The sequence below is a fragment of the Rana temporaria genome, chromosome 4 (assembly GCF_905171775.1).
Source record: "Rana temporaria chromosome 4, aRanTem1.1, whole genome shotgun sequence".
Classification (NCBI taxonomy): domain Eukaryota; kingdom Metazoa; phylum Chordata; class Amphibia; order Anura; family Ranidae; genus Rana; species Rana temporaria.
The window spans coordinates 237,914,212-237,940,184 of NC_053492.1; the positions used below are offsets into that span (position 1 = coordinate 237,914,212).

Consider the following 25,973-nt stretch of genomic DNA (forward strand, 5'->3'; position numbering starts at 1 on the left):
AGAACACACGATTGATGACGGCGCCACAGTGAAGAACGGGGAAGCTGTGTTTACACACAGCTCTCCCCGTTCTTCAGCTCCGGTGAGCGATCGCGGGACTCCAGCGGGGATCGGGTCCGCAGGTCCCACGGTCACGGTGCTTCGGACCGTGTGCCCGCGACCCACGGCTGGGCATTTAAAGAGGACGTACCTGTACGTGCTTGTGCCCAGCCGTGCCATTCTGCCAACGTATATGTGCAGGAGGCAGTCCTTAAGTGGTTAAGAAGGCAATGATGTATTAAGTGATATTTACCCAGAATTTAATCATTTGTTTTTGGATGGAAACCTAAAGAATGGTGATGTTCTTAGCTGTGGACTGAAGCTACCTTGTGTAGGCCACTATATACAGTTTGCTGCAGTCATGTAACGACAGTACGTGAATTTAAAGCTGAACTCTGGGTAAAACTCTTCTTGTGGTAGGAAACTCCTGCACTACAAGACTTAAATGCTTGTTCATTGCCCAGAGCACCAAGAAAAAGGGAATTTTTACTTGAATGATCCTTCACTGCAGCAAACTCCCTTCATGCTAAAACAATGCATTGTACATCAGAAGGCTGAGGGACCGTCCACAACACGGGAGAAGATTGTCATGCCACCAGCTGCTGGAGCCAGGGATTTGGCAAGTGTTTTTCTGTTCCTCTAGTCATAAATGAGCATGTAACCGCATACACACGATCGGAATTTCTGACAACAAATGTTCGATGTGAACTTTTGGTCAGATATTCCGACCGTGTGTATGCTCCATTGGACATTTGCTGTAAGAATTTACAACAACAATTTTTCAGACAAAAAAAGTTCTTGTCGGAAATTCTGATCATCTGTATGCAATTACGACACACACAAATCCTACGCATGCTCAATCAATTCGTCACATGCTCGGAATCATTGAACTTCATTTTTCTCGGCTCGTCGTAGTGTTGTACGTGGCCGCGTTCTTGACGATCGGAATTTCCGACATTTGTGTGACCGTTTGTATGCAAGACAAGTTTGAGCCAACTTTCCATCGGAAAAAAATCCACAGTTTTGTTGTCGGAATGTCCGATTGTGTGTACAGTTTAGCGGTTACCCCACTGTGGGGTTGTATCCCTGGAAGTAGACCTTAAAACACATGCTTGAGAAAACGTAGATCTATACCAGTTGTAACCAATGGTTTAAACACAAAAAAAAAGGGGGGGGGGAGAAGTAACCTCTTCTAATTTTCTATGAGAGCATTTTAGATATATGTAAGCATATTAGTGCATGCAGTCTTCTTACTGGAATCAAAGAAAGGAATATATGACAGTTCCAAACTTATCCGCACTTTACAGGAAATGGAAAAAGTTGCCGTCAAGCAAACTTGGAAAACTAAAGCGTTATTAATACAGATGCTGGACATAAATTACCATATTAGCAGTTGATGAACCACCGGTTGCCCATGTTGCTGGAGCTACCTTTGGCTGCCAGTTGGCACCACCTGTGAGTTTTTTTTCTCCTGCATTCCACTGAAGATCTCCCCTACAGAACAAGAAAATATTTTATGTATAAAATTCATTGTCCAAACAGGTTGCTTATGGAATAATTTTTTTTTAATGTTATTTTCCTTTCTACAAGCAAGAAAACACATTTTAAGTTGTCCCACTGTTTAGTTCCATCATGCAAGGGAATCTGTCCAATTGTACATTACACACATTGACGGAGCAACAAGTCTGTACAGAATAAGCTATATAGTGTAACTGGTGTTCATCCATATGGCATTATTGTATAATACAATTGTCATTACTCAGAAAATTAACATTTGTTTTGCTGGCTTGACTTTGGAATGAATAAAGATTGCAATGATTTTTAGCATGTCTCTGTAATCCTCTACTACCATTCCAGGAGAAACATGTAAAATGACCTCAGTTTCCATTCTTATGGCAAAGCTATACATATTTTGTCCACTAGTGTAATATGTTTTTATGCAAAGTTGCAGTCCAAACAGAGTGTAGAGGTTTCAACTAAACATTACAGAACAAGTGCAGTTGCATTCAACTACTACTATCTTCTGAGTTGTCATCTTCTGAAAACATGTTAAAAACATCCTAAAGAGAGTCAGAGACCAATTAAATTTACTCTCTGGCAGACTTTGACCATACATGGTTCTTTGTAACTTTTAAAAATGAAAAATATATATTACGTACACCAATAATGTTTTGAACTAGATTTGCAAATTATACTCTAAAGTACTTACTTTTTACCAGGGGTGGCAGAAATTCCAAGATCTAAAAAAGAAGTAGAATATATATATATCCATCAGAACAGCTGGATGGCAGTCTCGTACTATAAATAAATATATAATGGGCACAATTTTGACTAGCTGTTGAAAGTGTTAACAGGAAAGAAAAAAAAAAAAAAAAAAAAGAAGAAATGAAAAGAACAGAAAATGAAAAAGAAAAGAAAAGAAAAAAGGAAAAAGAAAAGAAAAGGAAAAGGGAAAAAGAAAAGGGAAAAAGAAAAGGGAAAAAGAAAAAGAAAAGAAAAAGAAAAAGAAAAAGAATTTGAAAAAAAAAAAACACATATTTTTACTTACTACCAACTAAGCTTGCAAGAGAAGAATCAAGGTCACTAACGAGACCTCTGTTGGAGCCACTGACATTATTTCCTGATGCGAGGGGAGATGATGGGGTCTGCGAAGAAGGGGTCATGGTGGGAATAAGAAGATCTCCTAGGCCATCAAATACTAAAGCAGGAAGAAGAAAAAAAAAAAAAGAGAAAACCTAAATATTAAATTTATATATAATTTAGAAAAATTCCAGCATTACAGTTACATTTGCTTCTAGAAACACATTTTTTTATTTCCAAATATACAGAGCTTTGATTGGCCGAGATGAAGCTTATGTCATCTGCCCGCCTTTCCACCTCAGCCAATTGATGAAACACCAAGCTGCCTGTGACTTTATTCTGTCGGAACACAGCACTGTATAATGCAATTAGCGGATGCTACATACAGTGTATACAGCACCGATAGCAAGGTGCTGTTATTGAAGGTAATAGTTTGCTTGGACCAGCTTGGTATATTAAAATATGACCCCTTTCATACTGGGGCTGTTTTAAGGCGCCATATCGATGAAAAGTCCTGCAAACAGCGTCTTTGTGGCGTGTTGGGAGTTCTGTATTTAGCACTCTGAAGACGCCCTGCCCATTGGAATGAATAGGCAGCGCTTTAACAGTGCCTGAAAAGCACTGCAAAACTGGGATTTTTTAACCCCTTTTTGGGGAGAATCCTTGCGTTTATTATTAGTTCACCTTTTCAGAAGAAAATGAAAAGGATGAACTAAAATTGTACAACCTCCCCACCTCCCTGACCCCTGCTGTACTTACCTCAATGGGTGTGAAGCTGTCGTTGTCCATGCAGCCCGTGTAGCGGTCAGGGAATTTGAAATCCCTGCTCTTCTCCATCTTCTCGGTGCAGCACTTTCGAGACAGATCAGAGAGATTCTGATTGGTCAACATCAGTACAGAGCATCAAACTGATCTATCCTATAAGCGCTGCACAGAGAAGAGGGAGAAGGAGCAGGGATTTCAAATCCAGCTACACTCACTGTGTGGACACTAAGGCCCCGTACACACGACCGAGTTTCTCGGCAGAATTCAGCCAGAAACTCGATCGGAGCCGTATTCTGCCGAGAAACCCGGTCGTGTGTACATTTTTGGCCGAGGAAACCGACAAGGAACCCGTCGAGCCAAATAGAGAACATGTTCTCTATTTCCTCGTTAGTCAATGAGGAAACTTGGCTCGCCGAGATCCTCGGCGGCTGCACAAGGAACTCGACGAGCAAAACGATGTGTTTTGCCCGTCGAGTTTCTCGGACGTGTGTACGGGGCCTGACAGCTCATCACTGACAGAGGTCAGTACAGTGGGGGCCAGGGGGGGTGGAGAGGGTATACCCTTTTAGTTCACCTTTTAATATTTTTTTCTGAAAAAGTGAAATAAATATTTCTTAGCCATATTAGGCTACTTCTGCCCTCATATTCTTCTTATAAGCTTTTTTAGCCTGTAAGAGGATAGTCTTCTCACTGTGCGGTATACAAATATATATGTCTTTGCAGTGTAGATGTCAACGTTGAACAAAGAATAGGCATTCTAACAAGACATGCAGTGGCATAGCACAGCACATTGGTTCTGCTTTCCAGGGATGCACTACAGGTTGCTTATTTACAGGTCTAAAAATAAAAAAACTCACCAAAGAAATATTGCAGCACAGCCCAGCATGGAAAGTGTCAAAAATGACAAAACAAACGGACAAATAAAACAACAGCACAGGAGGTACCTAGCAGTTACAGCAAGTACAGAAAAGCTTAGCATTTGTGTGCAGTGCACTGCCCTATCTACTAGATGCATAGTATATTGCAAGTGACATGTCTGCCACGAGTTCAGTTTTAAGGCTTAAAACACAAACAGCTATCAGATACACAGTTCAAATACATATATATGGGAACCGTTTAACTGCTGCAAAAGGTTTACGATTATGTGACGCCTGCCTTGAGATACAAAACACCCATTTAAAAAACACCAAAACTACTTTCTGCACTTCCCAAGACCGCTATGAAGACCTATACTGCAGCTGAGCAATATAACCTAGTCAAAGATACTCCCTAGCCTTAGATTGGAGAAAAACAGTAGATTACAGTTAAAGAGCAAACTGATTTCTGTTACCTTTTGGAAGTTCTCAGTGTTTGATGGACAGCCGTATAGAATGCATTTAAATCCGAACTATGCACACTTAAGTTTTTATATATTTTGAACAAGCAGAAAAAGCGCTTAAAAAAACACCTCATTCACTTCTGTAGCAATGGTCATAGTGGAAAAATTAATCTTCAAATTTCACAACAGGGGCACAGATATCTCCATTTGGAGAACACATCTTGGCAGCCTGACAGAATTCCAATATAAAAAACACACAACAGCTATTTTTCGAGTTGTTAGAAACCCAACAAATAGGGCGCAATTCACTAAAATTGGAGCATGCAAAATCTGGTGAAGCTCTGCATTGAAACCAATCAGCTTCCAGGTTTTATTGTCAAAGCTTAATTTGATGTAGCAGCGTGGCCTCTTCTACAGCAGAGGATTACAGTTGAGACAGAGCTGCTGACTGAGTGTCTGTACCCGAACGTCACTCTTTGGAAGGCACTACTAGAGGTTCATTTATGGTTTTATGACTGGTTCCAAAAGAACAGTGTGTACAATTTCTGTACTCTAGCAGCACTTTGATTTAAAAGTGCATATAGCCACTCAATGTGAATAATATTAAAATGTGCTCTAAGGTTTGGGCTAAATATCAATATTAAAAACAAAATCACCCCTATTTGCCTCCTTTAAAACCCTTAAAGGGGTTGTAAAGGTTTGTTTTTTATTTTCTAAATAGGTTCCTTTAAGCTAATGCATTGTTGGTTTACTTACCTTTTCCTTCGATTTCCCTTCTAAATATTATTTTTCTTTGTCTGAATTTCTCACTTCCTGTTTCTCCTCAGTAAGCTTGCCCCTATCATCCAGACCTTTCTGGCGGGGGGTTAGTCAGTGTGCTCGCTGACTAACCCCCAGCCAGAACGGTTTAGATGATGGGGGCAAGCTTACTGAGGAGGAACAGGAAGTGAGAAATTCAGACAAAGAAAAATAATATTTAGAAGGGAAATCGAAGGAAAAAAGGTAAGTGAACCAACAATGGACTAGCTTAAAAGGAACCAATTTAGAAAATAAAAAACAACCCCTTTAATAATCTACTTTATCACAGCAGTTGACCAGAAGGGTTGCTGGTCGCATTTGACATATAATAAAAAAAAAAGGGGGGGGGAATCTACAATTCTATGCATAAAATACAATGATGAAAACATGGCACAGAAAACATGCAAAAATGACTGCCACATTAAAAAGCATCTATCAGTTAAACAGCACAATAATGGACTCCAAAAAATATGCTCCAATTCAGTATAGTGCTCAGCATTCTAGCAATGAGTCGTGCAGAAATAATCCACCGTCTAAATTGTGCCCTCAATGAGATGTGTGCTCAAATCATAACACAAAATTAAAGTCGTAGGACATTATTCAATCAACTGCCATCTGTCAAAGCTCTGGGTAACAGAAAAAAGCAATTATGAAACCATTGTTTCTGAAACTGAGCAAGCTCAGTTTTTGTGCAGTGTAAGCCTGGGCAAAACAGTAGGTTTGAAAACATTGATGCGAGGACATCTTACATCTACAAAAATTACCTGATGTATCAAAAGAGCTGCCGCCTGTTGATGAAGGAGCCGGAGCTGCAGCAGGGGAAGAGGCAGAAGCAGGCTGACTGGCTCCAAATGCTGCATCAAAGCCAGATTGAATGAGGTTATTCTGTGCTGGGGCAATTGGTGCAGGAGTTGGACTGATAAAAGACCCTCCAAATCCTATAGAGCAGAATGGTCAGTGAATATGCACACTTAGAATTGGTAAAACAGACAACTACATAGAGCTTATATACAGTGCATTATACAACAGCTTGCTTATAAAAACAGCGATTCTTTGATATTTTCATTCAAGTCATTTTGCAAGCAATTGTTCTCAAAATAAGAATAGTGAGTTGCTGTGCTACATGGCCAGCACTTAGTAAGTGCAAATAGATTTTCATTAAAAACAAAAGCAACACGATTTAGATAAAGCTATGATGGGAGCACATAGGGGGCATTTATCAAGGCAGAAATTGACTGGGGTATACAGTATTTAGAGGGGAAAAAACAAATCTAGCTGCCTGGTGAAGCAAAAAATTTACAGAATGGTTTTAAGCTAATTTATGATACATCGCCTAGAGGGTGTCCTTAATGAGGCTCCTTGTAAGCAAACTTGGGAGGGCTCTTCATCCTTGGAAGGATCGGGGTAGGTAGCCTTAAGCAAGCTGAATAGGTGATAAGCGCTCCAGGTATGTGATGAATCACAACCAAAGTATATAAGTAAATAAATGAATCACAATCAAAGAAGAGTGAGTGACCAAACTCAAAGTGTGCAGTGCGTGTCAAAAAAATATACTAGAAAGAAATCTGTATTAGGACGCCGTGAAACCCTTTGGGGGTGTCCCGTCCCCTGTGAGTTTAAAAGTCACTGTGATGTGCACACATATGAAAAATAAATATATAAAAGGTATATATAAAATATAAAATATAATATATAATATATAAAATGTGAGTATATAGATGTGTGATAAACAACAATAATAATGTTGATGTGACAGTCTATTAACGGAGGTGATGAGATGTCCCCATGTGAAGATTCCTGTGTATAAGGCAGCAATTAGAGAATCCTCATTGATGTTGTAGTGCCCTTACCATGAAGGTGCTATATGTGCGCATATAGGGATATCCCTCCGGGTCTCCGATCACCTTTCTCCTGGGATCACTCAGTATAGGTTGTTCCAGCTGCTGTGTGCCATAAAGGTGCTATATGTGCGCATATAGTGCTAACCCTCCGGGTCTCCGATTCCCTTTCTCCTGGGGTCACTCAGTTCAAGTTGGTTCCAGCTGCTATATAACTCCAAAATAGTCCAAATAATGATGGTCCAATAGAGAAAGCAATGGGGTGGGGAGAAAAGAAGATTGCCTCCAATAGTGTAGTGGGTTAGGAATCCAAAAGTATTTATTAAAACAAAAAAACAGGTAGCACAGAAGGCGCTTTGAAATAACAAACAGCGTTTGTATATAAAGTGCAGACGTGGCGTTTGAAATTACCGCCTTACGTCCGATGGCCTCCGGCTTGTGCGAGTGTTTTCCTCGGTCTCGACTTTCGACTCCCTACGGCGTTACGTCACGCACCTCGTGACTTCATCAGGATTCCCCTGATGAAGTCACGAGGTGCGTGACGTAACGCCGTAGGGAGTCGAAAGTCGAGACCGAGGAAAACACTCGCACAAGCCGGAGGCCATCGGACGTAAGGCGGTAATTTCAAACGCCACGTCTGCACTTTATATACAAACGCTGTTTGTTATTTCAAAGCGCCTTCTGTGCTACCTGTTTTTTTGTTTTAATAAATACTTTTGGATTCCTAACCCACTACACTATTGGAGGCAATCTTCTTTTCTCCCCACCCCATTGCTTTCTCTATTGGACCATCATTATTTGGACTATTTTGGAGTTATATAGCAGCTGGAACCAACTTGAACTGAGTGACCCCAGGAGAAAGGGAATCGGAGACCCGGAGGGTTAGCACTATATGCGCACATATAGCACCTTTATGGCACACAGCAGCTGGAACAACCTATACTGAGTGATCCCAGGAGAAAGGTGATCGGAGACCCGGAGGGATATCCCTATATGCGCACATATAGCACCTTCATGGTAAGGGCACTACAACATCAATGAGGATTCTCTAATTGCTGCCTTATACACAGGAATCTTCACATGGGGACATCTCATCACCTCCGTTAATAGACTGTCACATCAACATTATTATTGTTGTTTATCACACATCTATATACTCACATTTTATATATTATATATTATATTTTATATTTTATATATACCTTTTATATATTTATTTTTCATATGTGTGCACATCACAGTGACTTTTAAACTCACAGGGGACGGGACACCCCCAAAGGGTTTCACGGCGTCCTAATACAGATTTCTTTCTAGTATATTTTTTTGACACGCACTGCACACTTTGAGTTTGGTCACTCACTCTTCTTTGATTGTGATTCATTCATTTACTTATATACTTTGGTTGTGATTCATCACATACCTGGAGCGCTTATCACCTATTCAGCTTGTTTTTTTCCCTTTTGTGTTATGTGAACACTTTAGATATAGCTGCCCCAGGTACAATCTGCACACTATTTTTTCATACTTTGTTTACTCACAGTAGCGCATTGGAATTTATTATTTATTATTCATAGGTAGCCTTAAGCCCCTCCTGATTATCCAGCGGCTCTAAATATCTTTGACTCCTTGTTTTAGCAGTAAATATATCACTATGGCAGATTTAATGTGATGTATGTTGACATATTCTCCTTCTTTAATTTTGAACTTATGTAATAAATATTTTTTAGAAACAATTGTCCCCCTGAAGAGACCGATAACAGGTCGAAACGCGTCGGGCTTCAACATTGTACAATAACATGGAATATAACGATATGTATAACGATTTATGTCTACTGTATCAAGGAATGTGATATTTTACTATTGTACCTGCTTTTTATATATTGCATTTTTACTCATTGTGACATCCGAGATTCTCGGTAATAAATACTATTTTTATACAGTAACAATTAATTTGACTTTTCTGACATCGCTGCCTAAAAGCCCCACTGGGGAACCTTTCCTTATTATGCAATTCCGGGGCGAGCAGCTCTTCCATCTCTATCATATGTGTCCTCTCCATATAGTATACTAAATATTAATCTTCCCCCAACTGTGGTGTCTCCATTACAGGTTTTGATCCCATTCATATGGGGGACAGACTATTTCATACTTGGGAGTTCGCCTAAAGTAAATTATCCACCTCTTTATATAAAACTAGTAGAGGTCCTTAAGGGGTGGGCCGATCATGGTCGGTCTTGGTTAGGTAAAATCCACTCCACTCCCACACCTCCTTTACAGTTTTCATGCCTTACCCATCTTGATTATACGGTCAGATTTAGCTCAATTCCAATCCAGGATACTACGCCATGTCTGGGGGGGCAAGGGCTTTAGGTTGTCTAAACGGGTTCTTTTTGCTCATACGACAAAGGGGGGTCTGGGTCTCCCACACTTTGCAAGGTATTATCAGGCAGCTTAATTAGCTCAGTTCTCAACAGTTTATACTAGCTGTGAGAAACCTGAGTGGATTTCTATGAAGAGAGGCACGGTCAGCTTGGTTTTTATCAAACGGCAACCTGCAAGGCATGGGCTGGCATTTTTTGCTCCCACACCTCATTCCTTGGCTGTGTGGGATGGGGTGCATGACAATCGTAATCTTACATCTCCTTTCTTTCCATTGTCCCATAATTTTATTAATCCCGCCTTCCTGCCAGGCCTAGAGCTGGAGGCATTTAGATAGTGGCTCAATAATGGTCTCTATACGATTGGCCACTTTTTGACTCCTAGGGGTCCCTTTACCTTGCAACATTGTCATTCCGAGCTGTAAATGCCCACCTCTGAGATTTACTCTCACTTCCTTTGGTCTCTAGGACTAAACTTGGTGTTCCCAGGACACAAGTCAGAGAAGTGGAATTTTGGTTATCTATAGGCTACCGCTGACGAATTGCCTTATATAAAGGGTCTGGGATTTGTAGTTGGGCAGAGATTCAGACTATTTGCATACTTGCTTCCACTCAGCATACAAGGGAGTGTAGAATATCTTTTTGGTAGAGGCGAATGCAAAAGTTTTGACTAGATGGTACATGGTCCCTTCCAGTCTCTTAGGGCTTTTTCTGAATACCTCGCCTTTGTGTTTCTGAGGTTGCCATTCTATTGACACTATGTACAATATTTGTTGGAAATGCCCAAAGGAATGCTTCTGGAACTGGGTTTTTGACTTAATTAGGAGGGTTTTGGGGTCCCAGTACCCCAACTATCAGAACTGCTTTACTAAACGAAGCAGTGGAGAAAATATCCCGCTCAACGCAAAGATCTTCTTTATGCTATTGCCTGCCAAGTTTACCATAGCCCACTCATGGAAACAACCTAGCCAGCAAAATGGATAGTTACAAATGTTTTGAAGGAGTTTTGAATCCATGGGCAAGATAGATTCATAATGATATTTAGGGATGGGTAACGTTCTCAGGACTCTCCTCCCAATAATTATGTCTTGTGATCCCTCCTCCATGCTCCCTCTACTCTTTAGGTTTCTTGCAAATTTTGTTTTCACCTCTCCATTCCTTTGTTGCACATTTCATTTTTTTTATGATGCTCCATATATACCCTTCTTAAGGTGTACTCTGAGAATATAGAGTGCCCACATCCAAATGGCATTGATGTGAACCCAGCCTCAGGGTTAGATGCCCCTTGTATTGTTATGGTTACCCACTGATAGAGATTTTGGGGCCTGATCCTGATATTTTTTTTTTATGTCCTGATCTTACATGTTCTATCTTTTCTATGGTCTGTTAAGGATTTTTCTCTTTTTTGTATGTACTCTTGTACTTTTACTTGATTACAACCATAATAATAAAAATATTGTTTTTTTTTGGCGTGCAGCTGAAACCAACATCCAACAGGACAGAACAACTATGCCAGGAAACGCAGGAATTCTGTAGACTGGAATTCCAGTTTATGGTTCAATACACTTTAATGGTAAATTTAAACTATATTGTGTGTGCACCCAATTAATGAACTGAGTGCGTATTTATGGTTAAAATGTAAAAACATATTTCCACATTGTATTTCAATTATTATTACTAGCCTACTCCTAATCTGAACAATTCTGAAGTTTTTAAATTTATGGGAAGATCCCCATATATTTAAATATCTAGAATTCAGTGACATGTATTCACCATTCCCTGTGGTTAGGCACGGCTGCGTCACACATTTCACAGAGCCTGCCTTCTGAGCTAAGGATGTGCTGAGAGAAGGAGATTCAGGATGCAGAGTCAGTACAGGAATCACTGTTTTCAGGCAGCAAGGTACCATGGGATATGAGGTCCTTAGAAGTAGAACGTAAACCACAGAGGCAAAGCTACAAAGCATGCAGGGAATCCAGGGAGTTGTGGGAAGAGATGACCAGAAGACATTAAGCACTCTCAATGAAAAGATTTTTCATATAAAAACGTATACTGAATTGTTAACTATTGCATGTATTGCGATTACAATGCTGATGTTATACATGAAAATGTATCCTGTGACCATAGATTTCCTTCAACTTTCCTAACTATGAGTGCAAATTTTTTAACTCTGGTTAATTTACTATAGGCCAGTAGCTTAGCAAATGAGGTAGAGCTTTACTTTGCAAAGAATACAAACAGCATTTTGACTTGTACGTGATTGGATAAAAATCAGCAGAGCTTCCCCTCGGATCTAGAGAAAGTTTATTTGCCTTTAGTCAATTAACCTCTATGTGTCTTCGGCACACTATTGTTCACCTGCATGATTGTTGTCCAATGCTTGTAAATTGACAGTTTGTGGAAAATGTTGCTGACCTTCAGTAAAGAAAGCGATTTTGGCTACATTAAAGCAGGGGTTCACCCTAAAAACAAATTTTTTAACATTACATTGAGCTCAGTCTCGACATTGACAGTATGCAGATTTTTTTTTTTTTGCTGTACATACCTCGTATAGCTATTTTCTTAGCCGGCTTCTGGGTAGTGAATCCCGCGTTAGTGGGCGTTCCTATGCAGCAGTTAGTGATTGACGTGATGACAAAAACTCCCCCACGAGTTGCCGAAAGAAGCCGAACGTCCAGTCGGCGCTATACGGCGCCTGCGCACCGACATTTGGCTTCTTTCGGCAACTCGTGACGCTCCCTATGCGACGGGTGGGGGAGTTTTTGTCATCATGTCAATCACTAACTGCTGCATAGGAACGCCCACTCTCGCGGGATTCACTACCCGGAAGACGGCTAAGAAAATAGCTATACGAGGTATGTACAGCAAAAAAAAAAATCGGCATACTGTCGAGACTGAGCTCAATGTAATGTTAGAAAATTGTTTGTAGGGTGAACCCCCGCTTTAAATTAATAATACTTTTTAAATCTAAACCTGCAACAGTATGGAGTTTGCATTACAATAAATGATACAATAAATTTACCAGCCAACAGATCTGCAGAAGAGGATGTACCAGTAGGGGCCAACGTTGGAGGCTGTGATTCAGCTACACTTTCAAAAGCATCTGTATTGTGAAGAGAGAAAAAAAAAATAAAAATAATAATAATAATAATAATAATAATAATAATAATAATAATAATAATAAAGTAAAAACATTTAAAATAAAAAAAAGAAAGCAATCACTATGATTTAGTTTAGCTCTACAGCAAACTTATTTTTTTTTCCATTAAAGTAGAGTTAGAACTCCTGTCAGGCTTTTATTGGGGAGGTGAATTTATCCTCTGTCTTTGTACAGAAAGTGACAAGAAACCCAAATACCTCCTGTTTCAGTAAAACTGGGATTAACAGAAAATCTTTTTATTGGACAACTGCTCTTGGTGGTATTGTCAAATGGAAATCGCCCTTTGGAAAGATCTTCTCAATACTTTCCTTTGCTTCTCTGGAACAGGAATAGGAGAGAACATTGGGTCGCAGACCCCTGATCAGGGCTTTTAACCCTTCCTATACTATATTTTCTGAAAGTTAGCATTTGCATAGGACTAAATAATAGAATACGTCACAAGTATGTGACATAGGTCACAACAAAAAGGGGTAATAAATGCAATGTCACCACAGTAATGTTGCATGAAAATGTGACATATAGATACATACGGTATATAAATTAGTTAAAAATGTATTTTTATGAAGGAACTAATGGTTTTTGCATTTCATATTTAGGCGAATTAAAGTGGTTGTAAACCTCAGACAATAAATATGAACAAAACATATCCTTCTATAGGGTGTACTTGTCTCAGTTAAGAGCACCAAGTGTCATTTCTGTCTGCTGCATCATTCCTCTATCAATAGGAGTCACCTCTGGCAAATTTTCCTGACTCTGATAAAGAAAGGGTGACAGGTGAGGGAGCTCCAGCTGATTGACAGCCTCTCCTCACTGAGCTCTGAAGAGTGCAACTTCAGCTCTCCTCCCCTTTTTTCTGACCGCTCAGGCAAGCGTTATTAATTGTGGGATTTGAACATATGTAGTGAAGAAAGGTACAACTGGTAAAGGAAGATTTAAAGGAAGATTTAATCTCTAATGCAACACCTGAGGCCAGTCACTTCCCTGGGTATATGTAAGGGTTTACCGCCACTTTAAAATGAAATAAAACTAGAACATATTTAAAGATATTCTTAAAACTGACATACGATATGAATGCATTTACAATATTCACATGTTAAGCGCCAATTGATATATGTATCATTCCACCACTTTCCTAGTTATTTCAGCAGCGAACATACTTTTGCAAACAAACCTATTGCATTTAAACTATTAAACTGAAATAACAGTCACTGTTCATTTGTTTTATTATAGTATAGCCCCTTAGTACCCAGAAGACCACAGTAACAAAGTTTACCCACTATATTTATCACTTGGCTATAGTGTCTTTCAGGAACATATTAAGAGAATGTTAGGGACCATATGCTGCTTTTGCTACCAGTGCATCAGTTTTAAAAAAAAAACTGAACAACATTGGAATTTTGTTCCCCTAGTACAGGGCAATTCTTTATTTCAAGGGCATTTTTCTATACCAGTAGTTTGATAAAAGACCGATTTGGATCATGGCACTGCCCAGATCATTGTGTGTTAGATTTTACTTGCAATAATATTTGGAGTTTAGATGTTGCTTTATTCTTTTCCCATACTCCCAGTTTAGTATCAGCTAAACCATTTATTCTGATACCAGACAACAGTAGTATACCCACTCTCAGTCAAAGTGGCTAAGTTGACACAAACTAATAGTCAATTATTAGCAGCTGTAGGTGTTTCCTAGCACTCCATTAAAAGGGAATATGTCAGGATAAAAATACAATGTCAATGCCAACTTATTTTTGTAGAAAAAGGTTCCAGAGCTGCCATTCTCATCCTTCTATTGTCACTTTGCGTCACTGACCTGGAACAGGTATGTGCATATCAGGGGTTCTGTCGACATTGCATGCTTGTTCCAGACAGCAAAGGTAGTAAAAGCTCTGAATTAGCAAAGCAATGGCAGCGCCCACATTTCTATGCTCACATGTTCCCCTTAAGACTGGGTTCACATATAATTTCTCTCCATCCAATTCACATGACAGGCGAGTGTGACCAGGTCACAATGGGTCCAGGGAGGCTGCAGTCTGCAGAAGGGTCCTGTGCATCTCTGGGTCCAGTTCAGGTGCGAATTCAGGCAAAAATTAAGACCAAAAATCACATCTGAACTGGACGCACATATATGAACCCGGCCTTAAACAATGGAGAAAACTAAAGGAAAGAGGGGGCATTAATATATTGGGGCCGATTTACTAAAGGCAAATAGACTGTACACTTTGCAAGGGAATTATCCAGAGAGCTTAGTGAAAGAAGTGAAGATCTGCTGACTTCCATCATCCAATCATGTGCAAGCAAATTTGCAGTTTATTTTACTTGCATGTGGTTGGGTATTGTTTGCAAAAAGTGAAGAGTCACCATATTCACCAACCTCTGGAGACTTTCCCACCCTTTCCCACAGGCTTTCCGATCAGGTTTTTCAGGCGGACCTGATCAGACCCTCCAGTCTCCCCTATGGAGCGGCAGATGTCAGTGCTGACATCCACCGCTATCAGATCCTGCACTCAAAATCCAGATGGATGGTGCTCCTACTTTCCATCCGTCTGACAGAGCGAATCAGATATGATCAGATGAAAAACAGGCAGGTGGTCCGGTTTCCCCATAGAGGAGAGTGGGACTGTGTCCATCTCTGCTCTGCACAGTGAGTGGAGATGGACCTGTCACTCACCTGCTCAGCAGGCATCAGTGGAGAGATCCCCCGCTGAACAAGCGGATTCTGTTCCACGGAGGTGCCCATGTGAAAGGGGCCTAAAGGTTCTCTTGCAAAGTGAACAGCCAATTATCCTTTAGTAAATCAACCCCATTGCCTATTATACATTCCTCTCTCCCTCTAATCAGTTACTTGAAATTTTTGTTTAAAGTGACAGGCCATGGAGTCCGCTCCTTCATCTTCCCTATTCTACATGTCAAACTCATGCAAGTCCATGGATAAATAAGACAAGAAAAAAAATTCATCAGACTTCATGACCCAAAAATGTCAATCATATTGGAAATGTAAAATTGCAAAATCAAAATATAGGGGACAAAGGGGCGAGTAATTTATACACTCCTCTCACTGCTACCCCTTTTGCCCAATATCTCCTAGGTATTGTACTGTGCAGTAGAGTTGCCATTAAATAGCCATTTCCAATCAAAGATTTTTCTGAAGGAATCTGTAAATGAGAGGTTCAGCAAATAATCAAATGAGAATTAAATACCTCCAAATAAGTCGAGCACAGCTGAAGACTCAATCTTTGCAGGTGAAGCAGTAGGCAAAGGGGATGGAGCTGCAAATGCATCCACTACAATGATTACAGAACAACAATAATCATAATGCTGAGCATACTTATATGTACAGAGATTATCAATACTGCATACATTCCTTCTGTAGTCATTTAGTACAGAGACTAACAGCTTTACACAAAACAAATGCTTGCTTATAATTTCTGTGTAAAAAGGAATCGCACAGTGTCATTACATAATTTGTAAAAGTATGATACTAAGAAAGGAGAATTCAATTCCTACACGTGTGACTAAAATGTGAATCGTTAAAACCATTTAAGAACGTACATTTATTGCAAACCTGTGTCCAGACTATGTGCACTAAAGCATTTACATATGCTGAATAAGTAGAAAATGCATTTTAAAACAAGCCCTCATTGACCTCTGTAGCTACAGAATATGTACTACGGAGATATCAATTTTCAATCGTAACTTTTTTTTCTATGAGAGCAGAATCTTTGCAGCCTGCCAGCCTTTACATTAAAGCAAGCAGTAGATGACCTGGGGTATCCCAAAACATCAAACAGAGGGAAAAAGGCAGTACATGTTTGTCAACATGAGCAAGGGACAATTGGAGTGAGCAGTCCTACACAATACCTTTCCAATTGGAGCCAGAGGGCAGAAGCCTGATGAAGCTTTGGAACAAGAGTAATTACCCAAGTCCTACTTGGGTGTTCTGGCCCAAACACTGCTGCACCAGAATCAGCCCAATCCACCCCTCCTTAGGGTTGCACATGCTACCAGTCCACTTGGGAGCCTCCATCTAAAGAGGCTCACTATTCCACAGCATCAACCCCCTTCAATATGCACTCTACAGAGGATTGGAAGTGCAATGACTCTCCATAATATGCAACATACAGGTGTGTCACCAGATTGTACCCCCGTTCTGCATCCTCCATGGTCTAGACACCCCCCACCCCCCCTCAACAAGGAGGGATGTCTAGTCCTCTAACCAACAGTGGAGACTATTCTCACTGAGCTACCGGAGATGCTGGACAGTGCCCTGCCTGAAACAATTGGACAACGCCGCCTTGTGCCTCAATTTCTGCTGCACCTTGAACTCTTTGCTCCCATCATGAACTTCCTGATTTAAGTCATGTCTCTGCACTTTGTTTGCCATATTTTCATGCTTTCTTCAGGAAGTATCTTTCTCTCCTGCCGTCCATATTGCGCTACCACTCATTATCGACCCTTGGCGTGTTTCTTAGCCATACTTCTGCCTGAACCCAACCTGCAACTACTCGTTACTGACCTTTGGTTTATTTTACTGATTACGCTTCTGTTTGATCCTTAACCTGTTTATCCGTTTCTGGACTCCAGCTTGTTCACCTCCTGGTGTGGCAATCTTGGGGACTGACTGCAACATGGCAGTTCCAGCATGTGGCAAAATCCGGTTCATGCTTAGACTCCACACCTCAGATGAGCCTGCGTCATCCGCCAGGGTGACTGCCTGTGTACCTATCCTTCTAGTGGGTGGTTGCCCCGCTAAGGCTATAGCAAATGGTATTTGACAAAGTGTCACAACCTGCATTTCAGACAGGCCCCAGGATAACAGTGAACACACCGCTGCAATATAGTGCACTTCAAAGAACCCCCTCATCCTAGCTCCCTTCTTCATCTCACCAACACAGTCAATGCATAAATATTTTCCTCCCAAATAAACACCTCCTCTGCAAATTGTCACATCTATTATTCAAGGCAGTGCCCTACATGTATTGCCATTAGTTTTACCTCTACCAAATCTATTGAGGAAATAAGATATTATCCTTTTTAGGGGTAGAAGTTATGGAAATTGACTGTCAAGGGGTACACTTGCCAAAAGGTTGAGAACCACTTCCTAAGCCATTAGAAATGCTGACACCAAATAGAGTCTTAGGCCCCTTTCACACATGCGGACTGTTCAGGTCCACCTGTCATTTTTTTCAGGCGGACCTGAACAGACGCTCCATGTACCTCTATAGAGCGATTGATGTCAGCTGTGACATGTCTGCCGAATCTGATCCGCTAAATCCAGATGGATGGAAACCGTATTTTTTCGATCCGCCTGGTGGATCGGATGTAAAAACGGACAGTCGGTCTATTTTCATCTGATCTCCCCATAGAGGAGAGCAGAGATCTGACAGGTCTGTGTCTGCACAGCGAGCAGAGATTGACCCGTCATCCGCTGAGCAAGACGAGTCCGTGAAAACGGATCCGCATATGTGAAAGAGCCCTTACTGTGATCTTTGAAAATGAATAAATTCACAGAAGCAGCAGCTAGAGGGGTTAGTAAGGGCATCTTTTAAAGTGCTTTTACTGTATGTTAATATGTAAATACTTTACTCTGGGCACAGGTATACTTTAAATAAACATTAAGGTTTTATTGTGATAAAATATGAGAAGCTAAAAACAATAAAGACCACCAGCCCAAAAAAAAAAGAAGCTTTTTCATTTTGGATAACATGCGGAAGCCGTTTGTGTCCAGTAGAATTTTCATAGGGTCACTAAGACACCAGTGTCAACAGAATAAAGAGGTTGCACTCCAGGAAATTGGGAACTGAAGGTTCAGCCCCCAGTGATGCCCTAGATACACTTAAGCATCAGACAGGATATGGGGGAAATTATTTCTTCATGGACACAGAGAGCAACAAAAACTAGGAAGTAGGATACCAACCCTGCCCCAACCTATCCAGAGCTTTAACATGGAAAGAAAAGAAAAACATGTCTGGAGTTCCATTTTAAAGGTTTCACAGTACTGAAATGCCGCAGATACAGGATCGGAATTTCCAACAAATGTTCGATGGGAGCTTAATGTCGGAAATTCCGACCGTGTGTAGTTTCCATCGGGCATTTGCTGTCGGAACTTCCGACAACAAAAATTTGAGAGCTGGTTCTCAAATTTTCCGACGAGTTTTGTTGTTGGAAATTCCGATCGTGTACACAATTCCGACGCACAAAATTCAACGCATGCTCAGAATCAAGCACTGCCTATTGAACTTCATTTTTCTCGGCTCGTCGTACGTTTTGTACATGACAGTGTTCTTGGCGTTCGGAATTTCCGTCAACATTTGTGTGACCGTGTGTATGCAAGACAAGTTTGAGCCAACATCCGTCGGAAAAAAATTCCACAGTTTTGTTGTTGGAATGTCCGATCATCTGTACGCGGCATTACAGTAGCCTGGAGACATATTACAGGAAACATGTTAAGAACAAGTGTTTTTTATGCATTAGACAAAACCTATTGTTTTTACCTATTTTTTTTACAGTGAGTGGTACATACACAACATCAAGAACAGAACCAGTATGTAATCATGAGCAACCAATCAAAATGAAACCTCAAAACCAGAGCTTTGGCAGACTGATGTGATTTCTGATTGGTTTCCATGGGTTACCACACATTACACTCATATTTCCTCACAAAACACTACTGGGCATTACAGGCAAATCTCACAAGACACGGAACTCTGCAATAACATACTGTCAAAGGAAAAAACTAGGCACATGCAGCTAAAAATCCTGAGCATTAGATGATCTCAATGCAAATGTAATGAAATGTTACTGCAGGTAAAGCTTGAACTTGAGGAGACACAGCCTTGCATAGCAGCAATCAGCAACACATACAGTTGACCAGCCACCTTAAGTTCATTCAGAATAAAAATAACGAAAAGAACCCAAGGCTATTCAGGCAGAGTTAACTGCAACTCATCCACAAGGCCTACATATCACTCAAGTGCTTTGTATTAAAAGCACTCACCAGACAAGAGGTCTCCAGTGAGGGAAGTCTCAGGCACAGGAGAAGCCCCATGCGGTGGGGATGAGAAAGCATCTTCCCAAAGCAAGAGGAAAACAAGAGCCAAGTCAGTTTAAGCAATGAGAAAATCAGAACTGTAGTAGAAATAATGAAGCTTAGAATGGTCAGTGAGATTTCATGCATTACCTGTGCCAAACAGGTCTATGCTAGGTGTAACATCTGGCTTAGGAGCAGCAGCCACCTCCGAAACAGACTCAAACAAATCTAAGACCAAATACAAGTAATGTTATTGATAAAAACAATTCGCAGAATAGCTTCCAATGATCAATAAATCTTTTTTCATTTCATGAAGAAAATAAGCATGCAACAAAAACTCAAACACAGGACAAAGCAGATTTCATTTGTATAGTAGAACATACAGATGAATCCAGACACAGCCGCTCAAGTTCCAGCTCATTGCTAAGAAAAAATGATTGTTTCAAGTAAACATGAAACCGCAATTTTGTAAACAATGGTTGTGCTAAAACTGGCAGAAAATGCACTACCAATGTCTAACTGTCTTCTATAAGCCTGGCTTGATGTTTAAACCCATAGTACGCTATATTCCTTTACTAGGTGCATGCATATTCTTCACAAAAAAGAAAGGGGATGCAAAGTCTATGCTGGACTGGTTTGTCATGAATAACTAGACAGTTTTCTTCCTTGTTTACTTGTTTTTTAAACTAAAATTAGTTTGCCCCCCCCCCCTCCATCCATCCATCGTCTTTTGCCTAGGCAAATGACGTCAGTGCCCCCAACGCCTCCTAGGATATGTGATGTTTATATCCCCCCAGGGGACACTGGGAGCCCTGCACATCACCCCATTCACTAACAGAGCAGGGTGTGGGACTGGCGATGCATCATCAGAGCCGATGCAGCCCTCCCAATGACAACACAGAGCAACATGGCAGCGTGGGACCCGGCGGTGACTGCTGAGAAGAGGATCTCAACAGGATGACGCTGGATCCACTGTGTAGGGGAGTATCTGAAATGTGAACAGCTGCGCATCAGGTAAACGGGGGAGAAAAAAAATATTATAAAATTTTCTCTTTGAAATTTTAGAAAATGTTCCTTCTATAGATCTGTAACAGTAGACATGGTTTTGATGTACAAACGCAAACACTCAGTGGCCCCTTTTTAGGTTAAGTAATAAAAACAGATGATAAAAATATATATGATCAGGTATGATAATATTACAAGGCCAGGAAGGTCTGTAGGTGGTAGAAGAGGTGGAAGAGTCATCTCAGACACTTCTAACTTAGTATTTTTAGGTACAATGGTTTCTAGCGTTTGAAGAGTTTGATGAGAAACCTAGACAATTAAATGGAAGTTCCACTGACCCAAAAAAACAACAACCTAAAAACAAAAACCTATTAAAGCTGAAGGAGTTCCGTAAAAATAAACTTTTAGGGATTATAATCCTCTCTACCTCTCGACATTGAAAGAGGATGGGCAGAGGATCATGAAAGATGTCACTCCTGTCAGCCAAGTACAGGAAAATGAAATTACTCTGGGCAAGGGATAATCAAAAAGAGACAATGAGAGTTTGGAAAAATAATGCCCGGCCCAATGACTCTTGATTTCTGTTGTAATATACAGAGAGAGAAAAAAAAAGAGCCCAAATCTGGAGAATGCAGTACGAATCCAAGAAATCATCAGGGTCATTTTGTTCACAATTCTGGACAAAAGGTGGTCGTAATGTAATAGTGTGAGAAAAAAATAAAAATAAAAATGTATGTATGTATGTATGTATACACACATACATACATACACACAATGTCCAATGAACGTGATCTGAATGGCACAGCATAACTCCGCACTGTTGCTGATCAGGTGCACCACTTTGTAAGAGACAAGGCTCCCTAAAAAAGCAACCACCGAGTGTATATTTCCTCTTCCTGTACCCGCTTATTAACAAAAATGATTATATATATATATATATATATATATATATATATATATATATATATATATATATATATATATATATATATATATATATATATATATATATATATATATATATATATAGGCTGGAAATTGATCAAATCAGCAAGGCATCAGAGCATTCTAGCTACAAGCTGACAGATATGAAAAGCCACTTAGTAGCATGCAATAGCAACATTTTTAGAGTTTGACATTGACATTTCATGTGGAGATTTTAATCCATTTGTTGTCAGTTTCTCAAAAAAAAAAGGGGGGGGGGGGGAGTCTGCAGAGACTCAAATCCTTAGACATTGTATTTAATTGCCATCTGCTTTGAATCTCCTGGAACACTACTATTGCATTTTTTTTTTTTTACTTCTGAAGAAAGCGTAGCTTACAGGAATTAAAAAAAAAAAGTAAAAAAAAAAGTAAAAAAAAAAGTAAAAAAAAAAAACACACCATAAGAAAATATGCTAAGAAACAGTAACCAAAGTATTAAACAAAATCTAGTGGTGTGTGTAAAAACGCTTCTACACGATATGTACACCGCATCAAAATTTTCTTGAAAATAAAGGATAGAGAGCATAAATGAAAAGGTTAACCCTAACTGGAAACCAACAATTAAGACAATGAACAGAAATTCACCTCTAGACAAAAAATACCCAAAGACATTTACCACCAAAGATATCTAGAGCAGGAGCAGCAGTAGTTGCTGTGGTAGTGCTGGCAGATGCTGTGGCAGCGGTGGTAGTGGTAGTAGCAGCTGTTGTAGTAGTAGTAGTGGTAGTAGTAGGAGCAACTGCTGTAGCAGGTGTAGGAGGAAGAGGAGAAGGAGTAGTTGCAAGAGCAGCACTAGCGGCAGCTGCAGTGGTAGTAGGGGTAACTACAGGAGTACTGCTTTCAGCTGGCTTCAAAGCAAAAAGGTCCAGTTCAGGAGCAGCTTCTGCACTACCTTCGGATGGGGCAAAGGGGTCTTATAAAAGAAGAAGGTGGAGAACAGAAGGATAAATTAGGAAGGACTACAGGTTCAGGAACTCAGAGCACTCAATGAACAAACACCCCATGCATTAGTTTACCTAGCAGGAGAATCAAATATTAATTTACATTATTTACACTACAAAACTGTATTTTATATATGGCAATAAAGACAAAATATAGACCTTTTTCTTTTAAAAGACTGAACACGGCACAGCACAATCTTCATACAGTTGAAGGTAGCATTTCACAAAAAAATAAGATCTATACTAAAATTATTGCAAATACATTGATGTAGTGAAATGCCACATAGTATACAAACTACAAAAGAACAAGGATGGTCTAAATACTAGCCAGCTAGAAATAAAAAGTCAATACAAAGCATGCTGACAGATGACAGGTAGCAGACATGAAACCCACCGTGTCCAGAGCATGCATCAAGGGCCGCTGCAACAGGGACAGGGGTGGGAGGCGCTGCAGCCCCATCTAGTGTTGCAGGTGCTTCCCCGGGAGAAGCAGCAAAGGCATCTGTGGTGAGGTTTTTATGTAAGTGAAGCAAAAGAAGAGGGAGAAAAGGAATAGTAAATAATAAGAAAATTACATTGGTGGGTACCCTCCCTTATACAACAAGCGTTACCATAAATAAGTAAATCATCATTTAGCAAAATATGAATGATAACTGCTTATTTTGTATAAGGGCTCCATGCAGGTACGTCAGCAATTAATGAGACACCCCCCCCCCCCCAAGAAGACTACATTTAGGGATATCCTTGTTTGAATAAGGAAAATGTATTTCTGCAGTGCACTTTGTATCTAATTATTGTACTCACACAAGGATATTCAAGGTTTAGCATGAAAACAGCAACTTAAGTATAAGGTTCAGAACATATTTTTCGATTTTGGAAAACTAGAACAAAAATGTAAAGCATAAAAAACAAAGAATCTAGAGGGAGTCAACCAAAGAAAAATACCCTACCTATTCTACAGCCTTGAAGAATGAAATTTTGGTGAGCTATATCGGCCACATTTTTAACTATATGGCAATAACCAACTTGTTAACTTATAATAAAAAATCTGACTTTATTGCAGATTGCAACTAGTATTTCTGTGGAAATAGGCTACTTGGTTACTCAATTAGAGGTAAAGAAAAAAAAAAAGGGCAAGAGAAAATACACAATTTAGCAAAACTACATACATTTGTAACATTCACATGTGCAATGTGAAATTACAAAACAGGCATCATTTGATATGAAATGTATACCATTTTAGGAGTTCAAGATTGTTTTGAGATATTACACACTAGATCGCAGGGCAGGTTTTGGGTGCAGTGCGACATCCAGAATTCAGGAAGTGGCCTGGGAAGGAGTGGAGTCTGTACTAAGGCAGAAGGGAGGGGGTATATAGGCGACACCATGTTTTACCATGTCAGGTGAAACCAACCCTAGTGATGCCACTGCCAGTCACTTATTTTATGTCACCTGCCTTCTGGAAATGCACTAGTTTTGAACCCCAATTGTTCTAATTTGATTTACTGGGAAAGTTGAACTGTGGAAAATGATTTGTATTTTAATTGCAAGAACAGTTCCAAATGTGTTACTGTGAAGTCCAAATTTACAAATACAATTGATAATCCTCATAAAAGCAAAGATGTAATTTTGTATTAAATTTATTCTGTGTAAAAGGAGTGAAAATAGAAGTTTATTAACACATGGTTGTTGGTAACTTTATACTGCATTCAAAAGTTATGTCCAGAGAAATCCTGCCAGCCATTTTCCTAATCAGAGGCTTCCCTCTAGTGGTCATGTACCATGCAATTTTACAGAAAATGCAGACCTTAGATTATAAAAAAAAAAAAGCTGTTTACTTTTGCACAATTTCAGCGCCAAAATAAATGTTATATATAGTACATATTATGCAAATGCAAGTTTATGTGAAATTAAGTAATCATCCTGTTAGTACAATACCACACTCGATGTCTCAGATCAGGGATGTCAAACTCCACAGAAAGTGCAGGCTAATACTTGTCAATTTATAAAATGTGAAAAAAACTTTCCGCGCCATCCCCATGTATAAACCACAAATTGCTCAACTCTAAATATGTACTATAGGAAACAGCTAGCACCACTATGTATCCAACCACCTGTACAAAATGCAATATACACAGTCACAAAAATAATGCAGTGCTCTCCTTCAATATGGTGCATTCAGATTATAGTGCACAAGACTTGATTCACACCTATGCATTTTTATTGCTTTTTGCAAATTTGCACTACAGAATGCGTTCCATAGGAAACCATGTTAAGTAGACTGTAGTGCAAATCTGTAAAAAGCATGAGAAAATGCATAAGTGTGAATCAGGCCTAAAGCAAAATCTGAAAACAGTGCAAGAAAATATAATTATAATAAATTCACACACACAGTCTATAAACTATTCAATGTAAAAAAAAAAGGTTGCAGTCCCATGCACCCTTCAGTAATTGATCACCACAGTGCCCTTCACCCCACCTATTGGCGTCTTCACCTGCTTAAATGGACCGCACCAATTACAGGAGGTCTATATGCATTTTGCAGTGTTATAAGTGGCACCACTCCCACTGACTGTACACTCCTAATCCAAAACTCTCAGCGTGGTGTCCATCATATAGGAGGCAAGAGGAACAAACCATAGTGCAAATTGCTAATAAAAAGTATATTTTTTCCCCATATAAAAATGTATTGCATTTCAGAAGTAAAAAATTTGCCTGAACCTTTAAGAAAGCCCATTGAGCGCTATGCGTGAGGTGGGTGGGGGCACGGTGGAACTAGGTGGCGCTGTGTATGCTGAGGATCTTATTGTGAAATGCAGTTTTTTTTACTGGATTTTTATATGAAATAAATACTTATTAGCGGTTCGCAATATGGTGCTTGACACCACGCTGGGAGCTTCGGATTATGAGTGTACAGCCAGTGGGAGCGGTGCCACTTATAACACTGCAAAACGCATATAGACCTCCTGTAATTAGCAAGGTCCATTAGTGAGAAGACACCAATAGGTTGGGTAAAGGGCACTATGGTGACCAGATGCAATTACTGCAGAGTTTTTGGCGTATGACCGCAATCACTTTTTTTAATGGACACTGAATCATTTATTTATGATGGAGAAAAATTATTATATATAAAAAGATGG

The 25,973-nt window shown here is 39.8% G+C and overlaps 1 protein-coding gene across 18 annotated transcripts in view; it reads right to left on the reverse strand.

Annotated features, from left to right (window-relative positions):
* SNAP91 (synaptosome associated protein 91) overlaps positions 1-25,973 on the reverse strand; it is a 141,399-nt gene that overhangs the window by 16,743 nt on the left and 98,683 nt on the right. For 9 of the 18 annotated variants that reach the window (XM_040350025.1, XM_040350031.1, XM_040350030.1 and 6 more), the window contains 10 exons: positions 23,228-23,335; positions 22,509-22,805; positions 20,054-20,131; positions 19,871-19,942; positions 16,074-16,157; positions 12,739-12,819; positions 6,265-6,438; positions 2,588-2,737; positions 2,249-2,279; positions 1,422-1,533 (listed from right to left, as the gene is read on the reverse strand). In XM_040350025.1, the coding sequence (XP_040205959.1) occupies positions 1,422-1,533; positions 2,249-2,279; positions 2,588-2,737; positions 6,265-6,438; positions 12,739-12,819; positions 16,074-16,157; positions 19,871-19,942; positions 20,054-20,131; positions 22,509-22,805; positions 23,228-23,335 (1,187 nt within the window). The remainder of the gene's footprint in view (positions 1-1,421; positions 1,534-2,248; positions 2,280-2,587; positions 2,738-6,264; positions 6,439-12,738; positions 12,820-16,073; positions 16,158-19,870; positions 19,943-20,053; positions 20,132-22,508; positions 22,806-23,227; positions 23,336-25,973) is intronic. The other 9 variants (XM_040350040.1, XM_040350036.1, XM_040350041.1 and 6 more) reach the window with 7 other exon arrangements.